General features: G+C 39.4%; 1 protein-coding gene across 11 annotated transcripts in view; it reads left to right on the top strand.

Moving 5' to 3' along the window:
• COP1 (COP1 E3 ubiquitin ligase) overlaps window positions 1-20,526 on the top strand; it is a 193,889-nt gene that overhangs the window by 15,724 nt on the left and 157,639 nt on the right. For 8 of the 11 annotated variants that reach the window (XR_006283104.1, XR_006283103.1, XR_006283101.1 and 5 more), the window contains exons 4-8: window positions 639-715; window positions 5,289-5,408; window positions 7,890-7,958; window positions 17,910-17,969; window positions 20,119-20,195. Coding sequence is in view for 6 of the 11 variants with exons in the window: in XM_043520140.1 (XP_043376075.1) it covers window positions 639-715; window positions 5,289-5,408; window positions 7,890-7,958; window positions 17,910-17,969; window positions 20,119-20,195 (403 nt within the window). In the remaining 5 variants the exon portion in view is untranslated. The remainder of the gene's footprint in view (window positions 1-638; window positions 716-5,288; window positions 5,409-7,889; window positions 7,959-17,909; window positions 17,970-20,118; window positions 20,196-20,526) is intronic. The other 3 variants (XR_006283102.1, XM_043520142.1, XM_043520141.1) reach the window with 1 other exon arrangement.

Here is a 20,526-nt window from a genome sequence, read left to right as displayed (position 1 = left end):
CATCTCTTTCCTGATTGTACTTTAACTCCGTAGCTGACATAATTAATCTAATTAAATGATCATAGTAAATTACAAAGATGAACTAAAGTTTTGGGAGCTACACCTGCCCCTAACTCCTGGTCCTGCGGATGTTTTTTGTTTTTGTTTTTGTTTTTTTGAATTTTTACCGTCACATTTTCTTTAATTTAAAAAGTCTCTCCCATGTTGCTATAGGAAAGACACACACAGACAAAAGAGGGAAAGTGACTAGGTAGGGAAAAAGAAAAGGAGTAGTTGTGGCACCTTAGAGACTAACAAATTTATTAGAGCATTTCCACTCCCTACGGCTAAATTCAGTGCCTTGCATAATGACAGGTTTCAGAGTAGCAGCTGTGTTAGTCTGTATCCGTAAAAAGAAAAACACGGCAGCTAGTCTAAAACCTGTCATTATGCTAGGTAGAGAAAATCGGTGAAACTGCTTGTAGATAACATTGTCAAATGTTCCTAGTAATCTGCAAAATTTTTTTCTCTAATCTTTATGTTAATCTCGTTACAATTAACGCTTAGTAGGTAAAACAGTCTTCAAGCGGAATTTTTAACGTTCATTAAGTTATCCACCATCTCTTGCCTTAACATGGTGTTTTCTTTCTGATTTGTAGTGAATGAGCTCATCCTCAAACAGAAGCAAAGATTTGAGGAAAAGCGATTCAAACTGGACCATTCAGTGAGTAGCACCGTATGTTTCAACTCTTCTTTCTTTGTTTTTATTAATGGTCTTGGATGGGAATTGCTCCACAGCCTAGGTTAATGCAGGACAAATCTCGCTATTGATATGAAGGAAAGAGTTTACTTTAGGTGGAATAAGCCTATATCACTTGTTTTGGATAACAGCAGCTGTGTTCATTCTGGCTGTCCCTTCCTTCTCTGCCTTCCATCATGAATGAAGCAAGCAGTTGTCCTACTTTAGATGTCATCAGACATACTTAATAGTAGGACTGTTGGTTGATTGCAATTAACTCACACGATTAACTAAAAATTGTGATTAATCGCAGTTTTAATCACACTGTTAAACAATAGAATACCAATTGAAATGTATTAAATAATTTGGATGATTTTATATATTTTTCAAATATTTGATTTCAGTTTACAACACAGAATACAAAGTGTACAGTGCTCACTTTATAATTTTTATTACGAATATTTGCACTGTAAAAATGATAAACACAAGAAATAGTATTTTTCAGTTCACCTCATACAAGTACTGTAGTGCAATCTCTTTATCGTGAAAGTGCAATTTACAAATGCAGATTTTTTTTGTTACATAATTGCACTCGAAAACAAAACAATGTAAACTTTAGCGTCTACATATCCACTCAGTCCTACTTCTTGTTCAGCCAATTGCTCAGACAAACAAGTTCTTTGCATTTATGGGAGATAATTCTGTCTACTTAATTATAGTGTCACCTGAAAATGAGAACAGGTGTTTGCATGGCACTGTTGTAGCCGGCATTGCTAGGTATTTATGTGCCAGGTATGATAAACATTCATATGCCCCTTCATGCTTCAGCCACCATTCCAGAGGATATGCTTCCATGCCAATGATGCTCGTTTAATGCATGATTTCTTTATTTAAAATTGTGACAACTCCTTGGGGGAGAATGGTATGTCTCCTTCCTTGTTTTACCTGCATTCTGCCATATATTTCATGTTATGGCAATCTCAGATGACGACCCAGCACATCTTTATTTTAAGAACTCTTTCACTGTAGATTTGACAAAATGCAAAGAAGGTACCAATGTGAGATTTCTAAAAGTAGCTACAGCACTCGACCCAAGGTTTACGAATCTGAAGTGCCTTCCAAAATCTGAGAAGGATGAGGTGTGGAGCATGTTTTCTGAAGTCTTAAAAGAGCAACAGTCTGATGCGGAAACTACAGAACCCGAACCATCAAAAAAGAAAATCAACCTTTTGTGGGTGGCATCTGCTCGGATGATGAAAATGAATGGCATGGAAGCATGTCCTCTGGGATGGTGGTTGAAGCGTGAAGGGACGTATGAATCTTTAGTGCATCTGACACGTAAATATCTTGCCATGTCAGCTACAACAGTGCCATGCAAACGCCTGGTCTCATTTTCAGGTGATGTAAACAAGAAGCAGGCAGCATTATCTCCCATAAATGTAAACTAACTTGTTTGTCTGAGTGATTGGCAGAACAAGAAGTAGGACTGAATAGACTTGTAGGCTCTAAAGTTTTACATTGTTTTGTTTTTGAGTGCAGTTACTTTTGTACATAATTCTACATTTGTAAATTCAACTTTCATGATAGAGGTTGCACTACGGTACTTATATTTTTCAATTCACATAATACATTTTCTTCTTTTTATAGTACAAGTATTTGTAATAAAACAAAAATGTAAAGTGAGCACCTTACACTTTGTATTCTGTGTTCTAATTGAAATAAATATATTTGAAAATGTAGAAAACATCCAAAAGTATTTAAAAGGTATTCTATTTAACAAAACAATTAATCGATGAATTTTTTGATGACGTGATTGATAGAGGTTGGGAAGTTACCTGAAAAAAAGCACACTTGTCAAAAAGGGAATAATCAGGCATTCGTTGTTGGAAATTATAGCTATATGCTGAGACTGGTAGTAAGTTTGTGGCACCAATCAACTAATGCGTATGATCATGCCAGCCATAAAAGGGTAAGGAAATCCTTTGGAACATTGAAATCTTGGCTCTGCTCCCAGGTAAAATGATCTGGTTCCATTCTAGATATTGTTTGTCTCAAAATGAGAATACAGTTTATCATAATTAGTCGTAGTTTCTGCTGATTAGAGTCCCTGGACTGGAAAAGCATAGAGGATCTAGTGAGTTAGGACCAGAATGTGTATACAGAGCTGTTGGGCAGGAAACTTGAACAACATCAGCCTGCACTATGCCTGACTTCATTCACCTCATTTATGTATTTTCTAAATCCAGTTTAGAAAGCAATATTAAAAAGCTTGAAGCTCATGTTTTTCATTGTCTGTGAAGGAGAACAACTAGCCTTCCACTGAGGTAGCTTGAGCTTCGGGACTGTGTTGTACAAATGACTGCTTTTCGTAATTAGGTGGTTTTTAAAAAAAAAAAAAAAAAAAAAAAAAGTATTAACTAAGGCTAACCTGCGCTACAGAAACCTGTAGGGGGTTCTTGCTTAATTAAAAGACCATGCTGAAGTATCCCCAAGTCTTCCTGTCTAGTTGAATTGGACTTTCAGCTAAAAGTGCATGTACTAGCTAACCGATTTTGCCCAGTCCCTTTAGTAATTGTTTAAGGCAAGTTTCATAATGTATACAATAAGCAAATGTGGCATCTTTATCCATACTACATGTGAATCACACACCTCAAGGAGTTGACTTATTTCTTGGAATGTTTTTCCTAAATTAGCTTATTCAGCCTGATGTACCAGTTTAGCATTGTGGAGATTATTTTTGATTTCTGCAGAATTCTGTTTTCCTCTAAGACTAGCCCTTATTATAATTTTTAAGATCGCCTCAAATAAAAATTCTTGGATCTTCAAAAATATCACTAATTTTAAATTTACAAGTATTCTGTAATGTTTTGTCCAAAATAAACTTTGTGTGGGGCAATGTCAAATCAAATGAGAAAATATTGTTTTCTTTTCCGTAACTAACATTTATTCTGTTCTTCCTATTTTTTTTCCATTTTTACTGGAATCCAGCAAGTGTTGCAAGATATTTCAGGTTCTATTAGTTTGTTTCAAATGAAAGACTTGTTTTAACATTACACAACTTTTTCCGGTAGCTTAGTGCCAGGTTAAATTTGAGGTCTTTTGTGTTCATGATTTCCTTAAACTATCTTTTAAGAATCTTATAAAAAGAAATGTATTTGTATGTGGATGACACTCCTTTTCTTTTTTCCTCCTGGCTCAAATATTTGAGTTGAGTAGGTTATTTAGAACACTTCTAATTTAAGTGTAGTTTATTCTTTGACTTTCTGAGTTGTAAGTAGTGTCAATTTATTTCTAAACCAAATATTTTTGGTTGTTGAAACACTAAAAAAACAATTATTTCTAGTCAGTTAATTTCACTCTGACAAGATCACTTTTTTTATTTGAAAACTGGATTGTCCCATATGGAAATAGTAGTATGTAGAAATGGATTAACCATAGTGTAAAGAATTGTTGCTGCTGTCCATATAATCTAATTAAAATATGGATGACTTAAGAGTGCTGAAATAGGATCATGTTTATCTCACACACATGTACCCTCTTCTAACCCTACAAGCCACCTATTAGGAGTTTCAGAGTAGCAGCCGTGTTAGTCTGTATTCGCAAAAAGAAAAGGAGTACTTGTGGCACCTTGGAGACTAACAAATTTATTAGAGCATAAGCTTTCGTGAGCTACAGCTCACTTCATCGGATGCATTTGGTGGAAATCGGGTGCATTTTCCCTCTGTATTTTCCACCAAATGCATCCGATGAAGTGAGCTGTAGCTCATGAAAACTTATGCTCTAATAAATTTGTTAGTCTCTAAGGTGCCACAAGTACTCCTTTCCTATTAGGAGTTATTTCAACTTTTTTCTATTCTATTAAAATCCAATGTGTTTGTTTCAGTGTGAGAATTGAGGGAGAAATGGGACCTATCACTTCAGAAATTAACATCTTGAAATGAAAATCTGCTTTTCTTTACTTGATAAATGTACTATATTCTTGTTTCATTACTCATACTTAGTGCTGTAACACACACATGCTATAGCAAAACAGTAAACTTTGCCAACTGGCAATATTGGGTTGTTGACAGCTTTTATCCCCAGTCCTGTGAATGCATATGCTTAACTGGAAATGCATGAATAATCAATAAATGAAAGTCAGAGAACTTTCATCAATCTCTTAGATCCTGCAGCGTAACAGAACATCTTGAATTATTGAGTCAGATAGTCCTATCTAGGTCAGTTTTTATCTGGCTTTGCTTCTTAGTGAGAGCTAAAGATATTTCTCTACTTGTTTTGCCAATTCCTAAAGTTGTTAATGGCACCAGACTTGTGGTAACACACAAGTCTACCTTACAGTTCTACTCCAGCATAGGGTAGTTCCTCAAAATACTTCCCCCAATAAGATAAGTTTGTTGCTGGGGTGTGATAAATAACAGTTTCCTATACTTTTGGGGAATTCTTTCTGAAAACTACTTTGTTGTGTACTTTACAAAGGTTGAAATACGGCAGTACTAGTTTAAATATCTTATGTCAAAAAACTCTGACTGGTATTTACCTTCTCTTCCTCTGCTCTTTGTTCTCTTTTTAGAATGGACATAGATGGCAGATATTTCAAGACTTATTGGGAACTGATCAGGATAACCTTGACTTGGCCAATGTTAACTTGATGTTGGAGCTGCTTGTGCAAAAGAAGAAGCAGTTGGAGGCAGTAAGGAGCTTTTCTTATCTTTCTTCATTTACTAATAAATTAATTGTGATTAATCACAGACATCTTCTGTCCAAAATTATTTCCTTGTTTTTGCAATGGAATCGTAATGCAGAATTAATCTTAGGGTTTTCTATAGGATCCCATTGCTCTAGTATTGAACGCTTCTCCATCTCACTGACTTTAATGACCACAAACGACGTCCAGTATTGGAGTATGATACGATAAACATTATGATCTCACTTGAGGCGGGATAATGCTGAAGAGAAAGCTGAGAGAAAATATCAGTGGGAAAGGGAATACAGAAAGTGACCTGCCAAGCAAGTGGCAGTTAGAGTACACTGTCTTTCTTTGATATAATTAGACATTTGCTAAGTGAACATTTGATTTCAAGATATGTAAAATGTGAGGATCTAACTAAACAATAACCCTTTAAGGGGAGCTCCATGTGTTTACTAATTTATTTGCACCTTGAAATAATTACTGTGAAACATGAGATTTTTAGCCCTTACAGCTCCCAATGTGAAGCCAAGAGAATTTATGAGCAATCAGCATCTCTGAAAATCGGGACCTTTCCCTTTTTATGCTTAAAGGAAAACTGTAGTTGTCTTGCGTATCATAGCAGTATGAAATTTATAAGCTAAAAGCCATCTGTCACTATGAATAAACTGAAGTCAATTTGTGTTTGTATAATTTTGTTATAATTGGTATTTGAGTATAATTCTGGAACTGACTATCTTGCTGAAAAACGATCAGCTGAAACCAACAATGTGAGAGGATACAGGCCTAATGCAACCCACTCTATGAAAAAGTGTGTGTAAGAGGGTCAATGGTCTATATTGGAAGTGGAATTAGATGGCAGTTGATACATGGGTGGGCAGACTTTATGCTGGTGGCATGTACATTAGTACAATAATTTTTGATTAAGAACTCTTACGGCAGTAGTTTTCAAACTTTTGTAGTGGTGACCCCTTTCACATCGCAAGCCTCTGAGTGCCCCCTCCCCCATAAATTAAACACTTTTTTTTAATATATTTAACACCATTATGAATGCTGGATGCAAAGCGGGGGTTGGGGTAGAGGCTGACAGCTCATGACCCCCCTCCCCCCATGTAATAACCTCATGTCGCCCTCAAGTGTTCTCAAACTGGGGGTCAGGACCCCTGTCTTAGAGGCTTTCAAGATCAATTAAGTCATCATCTTTTTTGCTTGGCTTTGGCTTCCTGTGAGGAAATGAAATACATTAAAATAAAATCCCTTTTACATTTCTGGTAACAAAATTGCTATATTAAAATAAGAGGTCTTTTAATTAGATTGTGTGAGGATTTACGTGTGTACTTTCCTGTGTATAGAGGACAGACCCCTTGGGGGTATTGTTTAAAGTTTTCCATTGGGCTGGGGTCAGACTTTATAGTAAATCTGTTTTCTTCTGGAAGCCTTGGAGTGACAAATGTGAAACGCATCAGGTTGTCACCACAAATATGATTGAGGAGAGAGCTTTGAAATGGAGAGCTCATATCATCCTGTTCAGTTATAAGACTAGCCTCTTCAGAATAGAAGAATCATCTAGGTGTAGGAATAGTAATGCTTCACTTACACTTTTGGAGGTACCCATTCAGATTTAAAAACTAAGTGTTCCTCTGTAAATTTTACCTACCTCCTTTTCTGGTTATTTTGGAAACGTATTACAATAGCAAAAGAACCAGACCAGAAAAGTAGTTTATCCCATCCTTCTCAGCTGTTTTTCCCCTTAATGGATCCCTGATGCCCCTTCCCCTGGCTCACCTTTGAGCTCATACTCAGAACTACAGTAAATTAATTTTTCTAAGATCTGTACAAATTGCTCTTCCGTGTGTCTGTCTAGTATTAGTGGTGCACTGATGTTAGGAATAGAGAGAGAATCTACATTCCTGTTTCCTTCTTGCCCCCTCAAGTTTTGGGTCATTGCAAAGGAAAATGTAAGGAATTAATTTATTTAGGAAACTGAAACATCTCTTTCCCAAAACAGCTAATCTTCACTAGTGAGTTTATTTTCCATTACCAAAGGTTTTTTTTGTGCTTCTGTAGAATGTTCCTTTGGGGAAAGGGTTGTCATTTTCTGAAACCAAATTATTTCACTTGATTGGTTGATTGATTAGAGGTGAAAGCTCAAGATCTGCCAACAGTGGAGGATAAGCAACCTTTGTTCCAAAAGGGTCTGAAATCACTCCAACTGGGAGGAGAATGAAAAGTGTGCTTTGCCTATTAACCACCTGTAATACACAAAAGGAGAATATTCGTGTCCTATAATGTAAAACTTTGCCATGTGCCAGCCAGAACTTTGAAACCTAGAAACAAAGCAAAACCATCTTGCTTGTAATTGACTTAATGTGCTGCTCCTTTCCCCTACTTCTAAATGAAAGTGATTTGTTTCCATGCCTGCTAAGAATTGTTGTGCATAAAATTAATCTACTTTTTCTCTTTAAATGTAATTTTTTGTTACAGGAGTCCCATGCTGCCCAATTACAGATCCTTATGGAATTCCTCAAGGTTGCCAGGAGAAATAAAAGAGAGGTAGCAGATTTTTTTTTGTTTTTGCTACTGGTTGAGGCTTTTTCCTTCTTTAAAAGGGAGGGGTGGGGAAATAGGTCAGCCTGAAATGTTCTCACTGAGGAGAAAATTCTCCACTGCAGAGGGATATTTGAAATACCTGGACTTCAAGGAGAATAGATCAGTTTAAATATGATAGCTTCGGTCTTTAACCTACATTGCCTTTTTGTTTCATATTGTTGGTTGCATACATGAGGAGAGGGAAAATTGTCAAGGAAAGAGTCCATGCTGGCAACTTGTGGTAAATTCATAAAACAAGATGCAAGGGGGGGGAATGGAAAGTGAGGGAGGGAAGGTTGGTAGGCACCTTTTAAAATTGTTTCCAAAATTATATAAAAAATGTCAATGCTTTCAGGATCTGGAAGAATGTTAATTTCTCTCCGTCACAGTACCAAATGGAAATAAGTTGCAAAGATCAGTAAGAACAAAGAATTAATATAAAGGCACTCAGGATGTTTTTTAAAAAACAAAACAGGCAGGATGTAAAAAATGAGATTAAAATAGGAAAAATAAAAGGAAGGTAATATAGCACAGAGAAAATCCAAAACACGGATAATCAAAAGTGTGGGAAGAGGAATTTAGAAAGTAGTAATACCAAAATGGAACAAGAGACATGGAGGTGATGGTGGACAGAAAATTGGCTCTTCTACCAACATACAGCATTACAAACTCATATTTCATGTGGATTTCTCCTCCCCCCCCACCTCTCCCCTTTTTTGAGAGAGAGAGTTGATGTGTAGGTATCATGTCCCAAACCATGGAAGTGGTGGTCCCATTTGCTACATGAGTAATGAAACTGCACCTGGAATATTATACAATGCTGCACAGCTTAGTATCAGAAATATTGCAACCAATTGGAAAGAATTGCAATAACAAGTCTCCAAAATGGCTGGGGATTTGGAGGGGCTGATTTCTGATAGAGTTAAAGTAGAACATGTATAGCTTTGCTGTTTGATTAGTGAGAGGGGCAACAAGAGTGCAACCCTCAATATCTGCAGATTATAAATACCAGTGATAGTAGAAGAACTGTCCAGAGTGGCCAAGCAAGTTATAAGGCCGGATCCAAAGCCCATTGAAGTTGATGGCACTCTTCAGTGGATGAGGCCCCTGGGGAGGAGTAATGGGATCGAACTGAGAGAGAAATTTAGGTTCAATATCAGGAATAATTCCTTAAATACAGGGTTTATTAGACTAGGAGTAATATCCAATATGAAACGATGAAAGCACCATCACTTGCGTAGTTTAAAACTAGATTTTAACATGGACTGCTGTTCTGCATTGGCTGGGCATGGTCTTTGATAACCTATTGGATCTCTTCCCTCTCTAATTTCTGTACTTTATAAAGCATGCCCTTTGTAGTTCTTAAACCTGCTTCTCTTAAATGTTTTAATGCACAATTTAAAAGAAGGAAGGGGAAAAAACTTTGCTCAGAGAAGTATGTTCATTTTGGGTGGTGGTAGAACTTGGATTGGTTTGTTCCTGTGTTTTGCACCTATCTTTGTATTCAGTTAGGGTGACCAGATGTCCCGATTTTATAGGGACAGTCCTGATATTTGGGGACTTGTATAGGCACCAATTACCTCCCTACCCCGTCCCGATTTTTTTTTCCTTCCCACATTTGCTATCTAGTCACCCTATCTTCAGTATATCTGCTTTCATCTTAAATAAACAAAAACCTCTACTTGTTATAGTTGTGAAGAAAACTTCCAAAATTTGAATCAAGATAGGTCTTCATTGCAGTTAACTTGGCTGTTACTCTGGCATTACCCCGCTCCCCTCCCATCCACACACACACACACAATCCTTTCATCTGAGTTTGATGCTTTCAACCCAGGCTGGCTGGCTTGTCTGTGGCTGAAGGCTAAAACCTGGGTGAGGTTTCCATTTCAGCTGGTAACCCTTCCACTTTGCAGTGAGACTGCACGACTAAACCACTTGAGTGCTGGTAGTCCTTCAGTGCCTTCCCACAGTTCTTCCTGGATGCCTAGAAGGACAAACAAGTTCTCCCAAAAGAATCAGTGATTCAGCTTGCAGCAGTACAAAGAATTCCTAGCAATGCATCCAGGTGAGTGCAGCAACAGTGAGGACACAGTAATTCTAGTATTGCTTTGCTCTGTGGCTGCTCATTCCCAGCTGAAGCTAACCTTGAGTACTGGTCACTTGAGGTAGCTTTGCAGTGGAGGCATGCCTCTAGTGCAGGGTTGGGCAAACTACAGCCCATGAGCCGTTTTAATCCGGCCCTTGAGCTCCCGTTGGGGAATGGGGTCTGGGACTTGCCCTGCTCTGTGAGGCTCCCGGGGAGCAGGGTTGGTGGCTGCTCCACACGGCTCCTGGAAGCACCGACATGTCCCCCCTCCAGCTCCTACACATAGGGCAGCTGGGGGCTCCGCGCCGCATGCTGCCCCTGCCCCAAGCGCCACCCCCTTCAGCTCCCATTGGCTGGGAACTGTGGCCAATGGGAGCTGCGGGGGCAGTGCCTGTGGACAGGGCAGCGCACAGCAAAGCTGCCTGGCCGCACCTCTGTGGAGGAGCCAGAGGGGGGATATGCTGCTGCTTCCAGGAGCTGCTTGAGGTAAGTACCACCTGGAGCCTGCAACCCTGAGCTTCCCCTCCCTGTGCCCCAGCCCCCTATCCCAGCCTTGATCCCCTTCCAAATCTCTTGGTCCCAGCCTGGAGCCCCCTCCTGTACCCCAAACCCCTCATCTCCAACCCCACCCCAGAGTCTACACCCCCAGCCGGAGCCCTCATTCCCCCTCCTACCCTCTGAACCCCTCGGTCTTAGTCCAGAACACCCTCCTACACCACAAACCCCTCATCCCCAGCCCCACCCTGGAGCTCGCACATCCAGCCAGCGCCCTCAACTCCTCCTGCACCCAACCCCAAATTCGTGAGCATTCATGGCCTGCCATACAATTTCTATACCCAGATGTGGCCCTCGGGCCAAAAAGTTTGCCCACCCCTGCTCTATTGTAATCACTTTAGATATAGCTACTGGGAGCTGCCCCATTCATCCAGGTCAGGTGCTAATTCAGAAGCCTGATGATGATTAAATGTCAACATTAAGTATTTCATTCCTGATGCTCTAAAGAAGAGGGAGAATCTCACATCTGCTCTGTTTCCTGTGAGTCTCATTTTTATGCCACCAGTGGATGACCATTTGGGAAAGTATAACCACATTATTTTTCCCAGTCAAGAGGGAGTCAAGCCCCAGGCAGCTAAGAACCTGTGGGCATATTAAAGGCTCAAATTTAAGATGCCTACCGGAGTTCAGAGGGCATGTACAGTCGTATTTTGAATGTCTCATTTTAGTAATTTATATGGGAGATTATTTTATGGTTAGAACTCGAAAGAATGCCACCACCCTTTTTTCCACTATTTGATTATGGTCATAGTAAAAATGTTTGAAGACTAATTGTAACTTGACTCGGTAACTAGGCGTATGTCTACACTGCTATTAAAGGCCATGGCTGGCCCTTGTCAGCTGACTTAGATGTACCCTAAAAGCAAGTTGGAACCTTAGGTTAGAAAAGGAGCTCTTTTTCTGAGAGTGGCAAGTGTCTGTTTTGATTTTTTTGGCATAATTTGATATTCCTTTAAGATACTATATTGTTTTGGAAGCGACATTTCCGAACCTGCTCCAGTACATTATTGCAGGATTTTCTAAACTGAGGTTGATTTTTACATAACATTTGTGTTGCAGTTCCTAGACAAACTAGATAAATTCCTTGTCTGATACTGTACACTTGATAAGGTCCCAGAGTGAATTTACCAGTGCAATTCTGGATACCAGCATATTCAAAGTACATAATAAAACAGCTACAGCACTAGTTTCAAGGAGATTGGAACAAGTTATCTGCCTATAAAATGGTTGGAATGTGTATTGTAAACCACCAAATACGTTGGATACTATCACTTGTGAAGCTGTAAGTCCTAAGATTCTTACTGACTTTTTACTGTTACTTTGTAAAAGTAGCTTCTTGGGATTCTATATTCAGTCTCTTAATGGCTCCAGATCAGATTGGCTCAGTTTGTTTATAAAATGTGTTTTTCCAACTCCTAAAACTGAAAACTCATCCTGGATTCAGAACATCAAGCTCAGTACTTTTGGGCTCTCACATTGCCAACAATAAAAATTCTGCAGTTAGAATTTGTGATAACTGAGTGTGAGGACAAGAGTATTGTCCTCATTGTCTTAGATGTGTTGGCTCTTAAATAGAAATAAATAAATAAAAGCTTTTATTTTGGTCAGAAAAGTAACCAAATGCTTCTGGATGCTCTTGAGGAGAAGGTCTATATTTATACTTTTATGTACTTGCACTTTGGAGTGCAAAAACATTTCTCAATTTCACATTCATTGGCCCTCTAAAAGGGAAATATAAGTTGTAGCAATTGCAAAAGAATATCCCATTAGAGTTCCTTGTTTTCACATGCTTGTAACTCTCTCTAAAACACTGATCTTTTGTGGCTGAAGTTATCCATGCATGATCTCTTCATTTAAAAAAAAAAACAACAACAAACCGCAACATCTTTAAGTTTGAGCAAAATCCTTTTGTTTGGAAACATGGTGCAAAAATACCAAACTTTCCCTCTGTAATTAAAATATTCCAACCACCTTTCTTTGAAAAAATCCTATGGACAAAAATAGCTTAAGTTTGAAACTCATGGATACTAATGGCTCTGAAACAAAACTTTTAAACAAAGCAGAGGTGCAACTGTTTGAAAAGTATGTATTAATCATTCGTAATAGAAAATCTATTTGTATGCAGTGCAAATTTAACATGGACATGTGTTTTTCATATGTGTGCATGGTTAATTAAGTGTACACTTCTTAGTTCCTTGAACCAACAATCTCTTCTGCTGAAAAAGGTGTAGAGCAAGGGGCTTGTTAAGGTCAAGCTAAATAGGTCTGGAATATTTTTTAGCTCCCTTTTTTTTTTTAAAAAAGGAAAACAAATGCAAAAACCAGTTACAGTTGCACAGTTAAAATAACAGTGTTAAAAGTTAAGGTTTCACAACAGCATTGCTAACTCAGCCACATTCTGCAAATACAAATTTTTTTGGTCTGGTTTAATTTAATTTTAGATTTTTTTTTTTAATTCACACATTATCTCATGGTATATTTACCTACATTTAATTTTAAAAACACTTCTAAATTTAGTTGGCCAGTGTCATTTACACCAAAAGGAAAAAATCTCTCAACTGTACACTTAGCTATAAAGAAAGACCTTATCAGTTGCTCCTTAGACAGATTCCTGTGCTTTTCACTGTTATGAAGGCCACCAAACTTTGGAGCGATCATGTCCCAAGTCTTGTCGTCGTCTGCACGAAATTTTTTGACCCCATATATCCAATTGTAGGATCTATGGGTGTGAGCACATTAGCTTATCTCGGGTGTCATATTTGTCCATCGGGAAAGAGGTCAGTTGATATCCGTTGATATTAATGTTGTAGTTATGTTCCTGAAAAATGCGACTTTAAGGGAAACTCTGTTAAGTGAATCCAATTTCCCCATAAGAATTAATGTAAATGAGGGGGCGGGGGGGGGGAGTTAGGTTCCAGGGGAATTTTTTTCACCAGACAAAACTATATTTTTTACATACACATGATTTAAACAAACAATTTAATACTATACACAGCAGTGATGATTGTAAAGCTTGGTTGAGGTGGTGAAGTCAGAAGGTGGGATATTTCCCAGGGAATGCCTTACTGCTAAATGATGAACTAGTACTTGGTTGAGCCCTCAAGGGTTAACCCCTTTTTGTTAATGTAACCTCACACTCTACAAGGCAGCACAAATAGAGGGAGGAGAGACAGCATGGCAGACACACCCACACTCTGTGTGTGTGTGTGTGTGTGTGTGTGTGTGTGTGTGTGTGTGTGTGTGAGAGAGATGTGCATTGCCCCTTTAAGTATGCTGACCGCACTCTAATTATATTGCCTTTTTATGTAGATCAGCAAGTTGAGACAGCAGCTGCTGCCAGCAAGCTCCCTCTGTCCTGAACCCTGTAGTGACCTCCCCCTGCTCTATAGAGATGGGGTAACTGGGGGGCAGGAGCAGGGGGGAGGGGGACACCCTGACATTAGCCCTCTGCTCCTTCCCCCCCACCCCCCTCCCCTCCCGCGCACACAGCAAGCAGGAGGCTCCTGGGAGCAGCTCCAAGGCAAAGGGCAGGAGCAGCACATGGCAGGGGGGAGGGACAGCTGAACTGCTGGCAATTACTGGGTGGCTGCAGGAACCAGATCTACAGAGGGGCTACAGGTCCACCCTGGTTCCAAGCCCCCACCAGCTAGCCGCAACAGGCTGCTCTTTCTGCAAGCAGTGGACAAAACAGGCAGCTGCCAAACAAAGTTATAAGGGAGCATTGCACAACTTTAGACGAGAATGTTCTCTAATCAGCAAGGTAACAACATTAACTGGGACTTTAAGGGAGGAGTTACTGTACTATGAATAGTGAGGCTATCTATTCAGAGAAAAAGAGATCGGATAAGAACTATCTGGCTCTAAAACTTCCTACAATGAATGAAAAGCATAATTCAGTTATCCATTGAAGGGTGTAATCAAAATGTAAACAAACTGACTTAAGGATTTTTGTTAGACTAAAGCTAAACCACATAAAATATTCATGTTGAAAACAGTTCTTTAGACATGTCATGGCCCAAGGTGATGTCTAAATTGATGTATTTGAATGTTCAGCTACTTAGCTTAGCTGGCTGAATGTTTGATGTAGACTTGTTTCTTTTAAAATGTGTTTGCATAGACTTAGTAACTCACCAAAATGAGACTAATACTGTTATCTGCCACTTAAACATTATAGCAGCGCCACCTGACTGTAGTACACCTCAGTCTTGGTTCACCACACCCCTCCTCATATAGTCTCTGGGCTCTTACAGAGCTCTCCCAATATGCCTGTCCTCACCTGAAATGCCCACTGCTATTCAAAGACTGTCAGTTGTGTTAAATAGTATGGTTTGTGTTTAGCAATATGAACTCTCCAGGGAGTAGGATGAGACCAATCCTTACTTAGGGCACGTTTTCACTAGCGGTGTTGAAGTGCTGCCATGGCTCTCCAAGCACTTTTTAAAAAAAAAACAAAAAAAAAACAAAAAAACCCACCTTCCCAAGGGGAATAGCTATCAGCTCTGGGAGCACTGGTGCACTGTCTACACTGGCACTTTACAGCGCTGCAAGTTTCAGCGCTGTAAAGTGCTAGTGTAGACAAGCCCTTAGTAGCGAATGTAAAAACAACTGTCTGATAAGCCTATGCTTTCTTTAAAAGATATGTCCTTCTACAGATAGATAGTAAAGGAAGTCCCAGATCTCCCATTTCTAGGTTTATGCAACAGTTAATAGAAGTTGGAAACTAACAAGTCTCTGTAGTTAGGTACATATAACGGAGCCCACTTTTTTTTTTTTCAGAAGACTGCAACACCTGCCACTTGTTTCTCTGCCATTTTCTAATCTCTCGCTGCAAGCCAATATGTTTGTCAAAAATATAAAGGGAAAGGTAACCACCTTTCTGAATACAGTGCTATAAAATCCCTCCTGGCCAGAGGCAAAACTCGTTCACCTGTAAAGGGTTAAGAAGCTAAGGTAACCTCCCTGGCACCTGACCAAAATGACCAATGAGAGGACAAGATGCTTTCAAATCTGGGGGGACACAAAGGGTTCTATCTGTCTGTGTGATGCTTTTGCCGGGAACAGATCAGGAATACAGACTCTCAACCCCTGTTAGTAAGTAATCTAGCTAGAAATGCGTTAGATTTCCTTTTGTTTAATGGCTGGTAAAATAAGCTGTGCTGGATGGAATGTATATTCCTGTTTTTGTGTCTTAAGGTTTTGCCTAGAGGGATTCTCTGTTTTGAATCTGATTACGCTGTAAAGTATTTACCATCCTGATTTTACAGAGGTGATTCTTTTACCTTTTCTTTAAATTCTTCTTTTAAGAACCTGATTGATTTTTCGTTGTTCTTAAGATCCAAGGGTTTGGGTCTGTGTTCACCTGTACCAATTGGTGAGGATTCTTATCCAGCCTTCCCCAGGAAAGGGGATGTAGGGCTTGGAGGGATATTTTGGGGGAAGACGTCTCCAAGTGGGCTCTTTCCCTGTTCTTTGTGTAAGACGCTTGGTGGTGGCGGCAGCATAGGGTTCAAGGACAAGGCAAAGTTTGTACCTTGGGGAAGTTTTTAACCTAAGCTGGTAAGAATAAACTTGGGGGGTCTTTCATGCAGGTCCCCACATCTGTACCCTAGAGTTCAGAGTGGGGAAGGAACCTTGACAATGTTATAGAATAATAATAATTTTAGAGCAGATTTCCTGATATTTATCTCCATGCTTTTTTGAAATGTTTTAATGTGTGTTTTTTATGGAGTTTATGGAAGTGAAGGATTAATGACATTGACAGCTAGAGCTGAGCATAACTAGGACACATGCTGTGTGAGCTTCCCCTACAGACAGCTTTGCTAATATTACCTCTAACCAGGCCAACAGTACCCATTCGTATTCTAGTTATGGCTTTCTCAAGCTTATGCTGCCACTTATACAATGCTGCATGTGCTGGTTTTGTAAATCATCTGCTGCAGTCTGGTTTTAAATCCCCGAACTAACTTCATTTGTGACCAAAATAAATGAGCTCAGAACTTGAGGGGTGAGGTAAGTGCACTAACACAGTGTCACCTAGCTCTGGGGAAAGAGAAATCTTCTAAAAATCAATACCTGTTTTTCCTTTCCCTCTCTAAAAAGGCTTTTCTCCTCAAAGACAATAAAATGTTAAATAGTTAATTTTTAATGTGATTGCTCTAGTGAGTTACCTATAGCAGAGTTGACATACTAGACTTTATGTTCAGTGGCAGGTACTTTAGAGAAGTCTGTTTTTGTTTTCTGCAAAGTATTTTATTGCTTTAAGAACCAAACTAAGTATTCAAGCTGCTGTTTCTGGGAGCAGTTTGCTGATCAGCATTGGAGTTTATGATGAACCGTACACATGCCTTTTAGTTTGGGTGACTTGAGAGGCTTCTACATATCCATTTAAAAAGATGCATTGTACTTCATCTTCGTCTTGGGGAACGAGATCTATAGTGAAGCTTTTCTTTTGTCTGTTACCAGTATGTGTAGTCATAGTAGAGCCTATTAGCGAAGCCAACTTACAAATATACCACCTTCTGTTGTGTCTGGGTTGCATTTCTCAAACTACTTAATCACAGGATGCATAGGAGCTATGTGAAGTTTAGTGATTGAGTAGATGGTGCTCTTTCCTCTGAATAGCTATTGAAGACCTGCATGGTTTTAGGGGGCGCTAGAATATTACATTTAATTGAAAGATGGAAACTTGTGTCGAAAGCCACTCCCTTAAGTGTCATGGAGATATAACATTGGTGCCCTGGACAGATCCCTGCTCTGGCAATGTAATGGCAAACTTTTTGGATAGGCAGAATGTAATTTCAATTGGATATGGTTACCCTTGGAATGTTTTTATGAAAAGTAAGTACTAATTATTCTCTCTTTTTAAAGGATTTTGAAGAAGAGATTTTTTTTGTTAAGGTCTGTGTTTTATTGAAGGTCATGTGATCCCTGTGGCTCTCAGGAGGTTTCAAGCCACAATTATTTGTAAAGAATTATTTGTTAGATCCTTGTAAGGAAGGTGTTTAGAGAAGTACATTTTAATAATCTGGAGCCTTTTGTGACTACTTTTGAAGAATAGAATCTTGCTTATACTGTTTTTAATTTACCACTGTAAGCTTCATTTAATGTAGTTTGTTTGCTCATCTAGGTAATGTGTACACTTCTGTGCATAGTGTCTGTATGAAATATTGTATTTGCTAATTTAGGTTAGGCACCATAAATTAAGTCCATTACTTGACGTCTATGGTGGTGCCCGTACAAGTTGGTTTAGATTTCTTTTATTCTTTCATCTACAGCAACTGGAGCAGATCCAGAAAGAGCTGAGTGTTCTGGAAGAGGATATTAAACGAGTGGAGGTGAGGAGACATTCGTTGCAACTCTGGCAGTGTTTCGTTTCCATCAAACTGTTTGCTTCTCTGTGTGATGCTGCATGAAATTTATGGCCATTGCTTCAATAATGGGAAATTGAACAGATGATGTTCTCTTTAATTTATTTACTGAAGGCATACAGGCTGCAGCTTGGTGAAAAAGATCTATTCAAACCTACTACTTGACTTATTTTTTCCCAGTTTCCTTTTTATTTTTTTAAGAACTTCAGCATAATAACTTGGCATTGGAAGCCATTGTATTGATGATAAAAAATACTAGATGGTCAATTGTGATGTTTTACTATAGTAGACTGAGTCATCTAAGAATCTTGAAACATCCCAAGTTAGATCAATGTGTGTGTGGGGAGGGGAGCAGTCCTCCAGCTGGGTGCATTGGGAAAAGCAGAAGTAGAAAACTCTGCTATATAGAAGGTGAACCACAGTTCATTTTTCTCATTTCTATATGGTGTTCTTGGTTCCTCATAGGGCACTCTGTAGTCTGGTACAGGTTTGTTTCCCAAGTATTTCTAAATCTGCCACCTTGCTCCTTCTATCCCCACTCATTCTCTAGACCACTCCCTGAACTATTTCTGCTCTGTTCTGTCCAATGCTCAACTCGGAGTGGAGAATTGATGCTTTAAGAGGCTGTGGACCTAATTCTGCAGCTTCATGAAGTGGTGCTGCCCAAAAAGCTACTCTGGCACCAGTTGAGCTCCTGCACCTGTCATCCCTTTTCAGGTTAACGGCCCTCCAACCAGTACCCGCAGGCTCCCATATCTAGATTTCTTTATTTACGCTCACTGTATACATGTTCTGTAAAAGAGTATCATTTACTCTAGGCACTTTGCTCTATTATAAAATACAAATAAAATGAACAATTCCAGGAACTTTCCTTCACCCAATAACTGACTCAAATCAACCCAGCAGATAGAAACATATTTCAGTCTATGAAAAATATTCAGTCTAATCCAAGAGTCCACCCAGTCTTTCTCCACTTAAGAAGAACAAATGTGCATTGCAGTGTTCCTGAAGCTGATAACGTTGGTCTGTTTCAGATGAAGGGGAGAGCAAGTTCCAAAGTAGAGACACCTTCTTGGAGAACATCCAGCCACTTACTCCTCTCCGTTATGAGTGGGGCTTTCACTGATTGGCTGTAGAGCTGTGGCTGTATAACATGGGGAGAGAAATGGTCTTTTAGATAAAGGGATCTCAGGTCATTTAGGGCTTTATACATTAAAACAAACACCTTACATTCACCTGTAAAGAACTGGTCACCTGTGTCGCTCCAAAAGTGCTGGTTGTGTGCTCTCAGGTCATGTATCCTGTAACTAATGAGCTGCAGCGTTCTGCACCAGCTTCAGTTTCTAGACCAATTTTAAGATGTAGCCCCATGTAGAGTACATTGCAATGATCTGATCTTCAGGTGACAATCATGCATGATAGTTGCAAGATCTGTCCACCTCTGAAAGAAACGGGTGCTACATCTTGGCTATATGTAGATTTTAAAAGGTGTGTTGCGGGGAGGTGACCAGGCCATAGCTTCTACCTAATGTTTCAATAGCAACTGGGAATCTAACCAGACTACTAGATTGTGCATTTGCCCCATCAGTGGCAGGTGATGCTGCAGAAGCTAGTGAGTAACTTAATCTTTTCTGGTTTTGTTCAGCCCCCCATGTATTCTTGCCTTGACCCAAATTCCACATGCCTTTGCAGCTTCAAAGGCTGTTTTAGGAATAAGTTTGTATCTGTCTTAGTAGTGTGATTGCAGAACAAATGAGCTGCCATGTAATATGCATTTTTGGGGGGGAAATGGTCAGATTCCTGCTTCTGAGCTGGAGGTGGCAGCATATCTGATAGATAGAACCATTGATCTCTAATGTGTAAGATGCAGGCCTCCCTGATCCTTGAGCAAGATGCACTGGCAGCAGGCCCTGAGAAGACAGACTGGAATGGTAGCAGGAAATAGGAATCAGTTACTGGGGAAAGAGGAAAGATTCCTATGTATGAATTAAGCAAAATTAGATGCCTGTGTTTACCTACTACAAAAATTAATTTATACACCAAAACTATGTATTTGAAAGATGTCCATAGCATGCATGTCTCTTTCGTTTTGTTGTAACTTGGCTCTCTGTTTCAGGAAATGAGTGGCTTGTATTCCCCAGTCAGTGAGGATAGTACGGTGCCTCAATTCGAAGCCCCCTCGCCTTCGAACAGGTACGAAGCTCACAGCTGCTCAAATTTTGTGCTGCAGATCCCTCATATGGCTCTAGTCCTCAGCCATGCCATGCACAGAACTTCACTAGTTCTTGGATTATATAAAAATAAGATTCACATGGCCCATCTGTTTTCTCAGTGGTATTTATTTTCATGCCAATAAATTAGTGAAGAGAATGCTGTGTTGTGAATTCACAGCTGGATTAAAGATCTTCCTTTTCCAGAATGCTTTGAAAAACTTTCAGCTTTTCAGTACTGTACAGGTAAATCTGCAGACAATCCAAGTTGCTGGGTGTAAAACATTAGTGTTAAACGTACATCTGTGCTTTTA

Source organism: Dermochelys coriacea, chromosome 8 (genome assembly GCF_009764565.3).
Source record: "Dermochelys coriacea isolate rDerCor1 chromosome 8, rDerCor1.pri.v4, whole genome shotgun sequence".
NCBI classification, from domain to species: domain Eukaryota; kingdom Metazoa; phylum Chordata; order Testudines; family Dermochelyidae; genus Dermochelys; species Dermochelys coriacea.
This window is presented reverse-complemented; position numbering and strand designations above follow the sequence as displayed.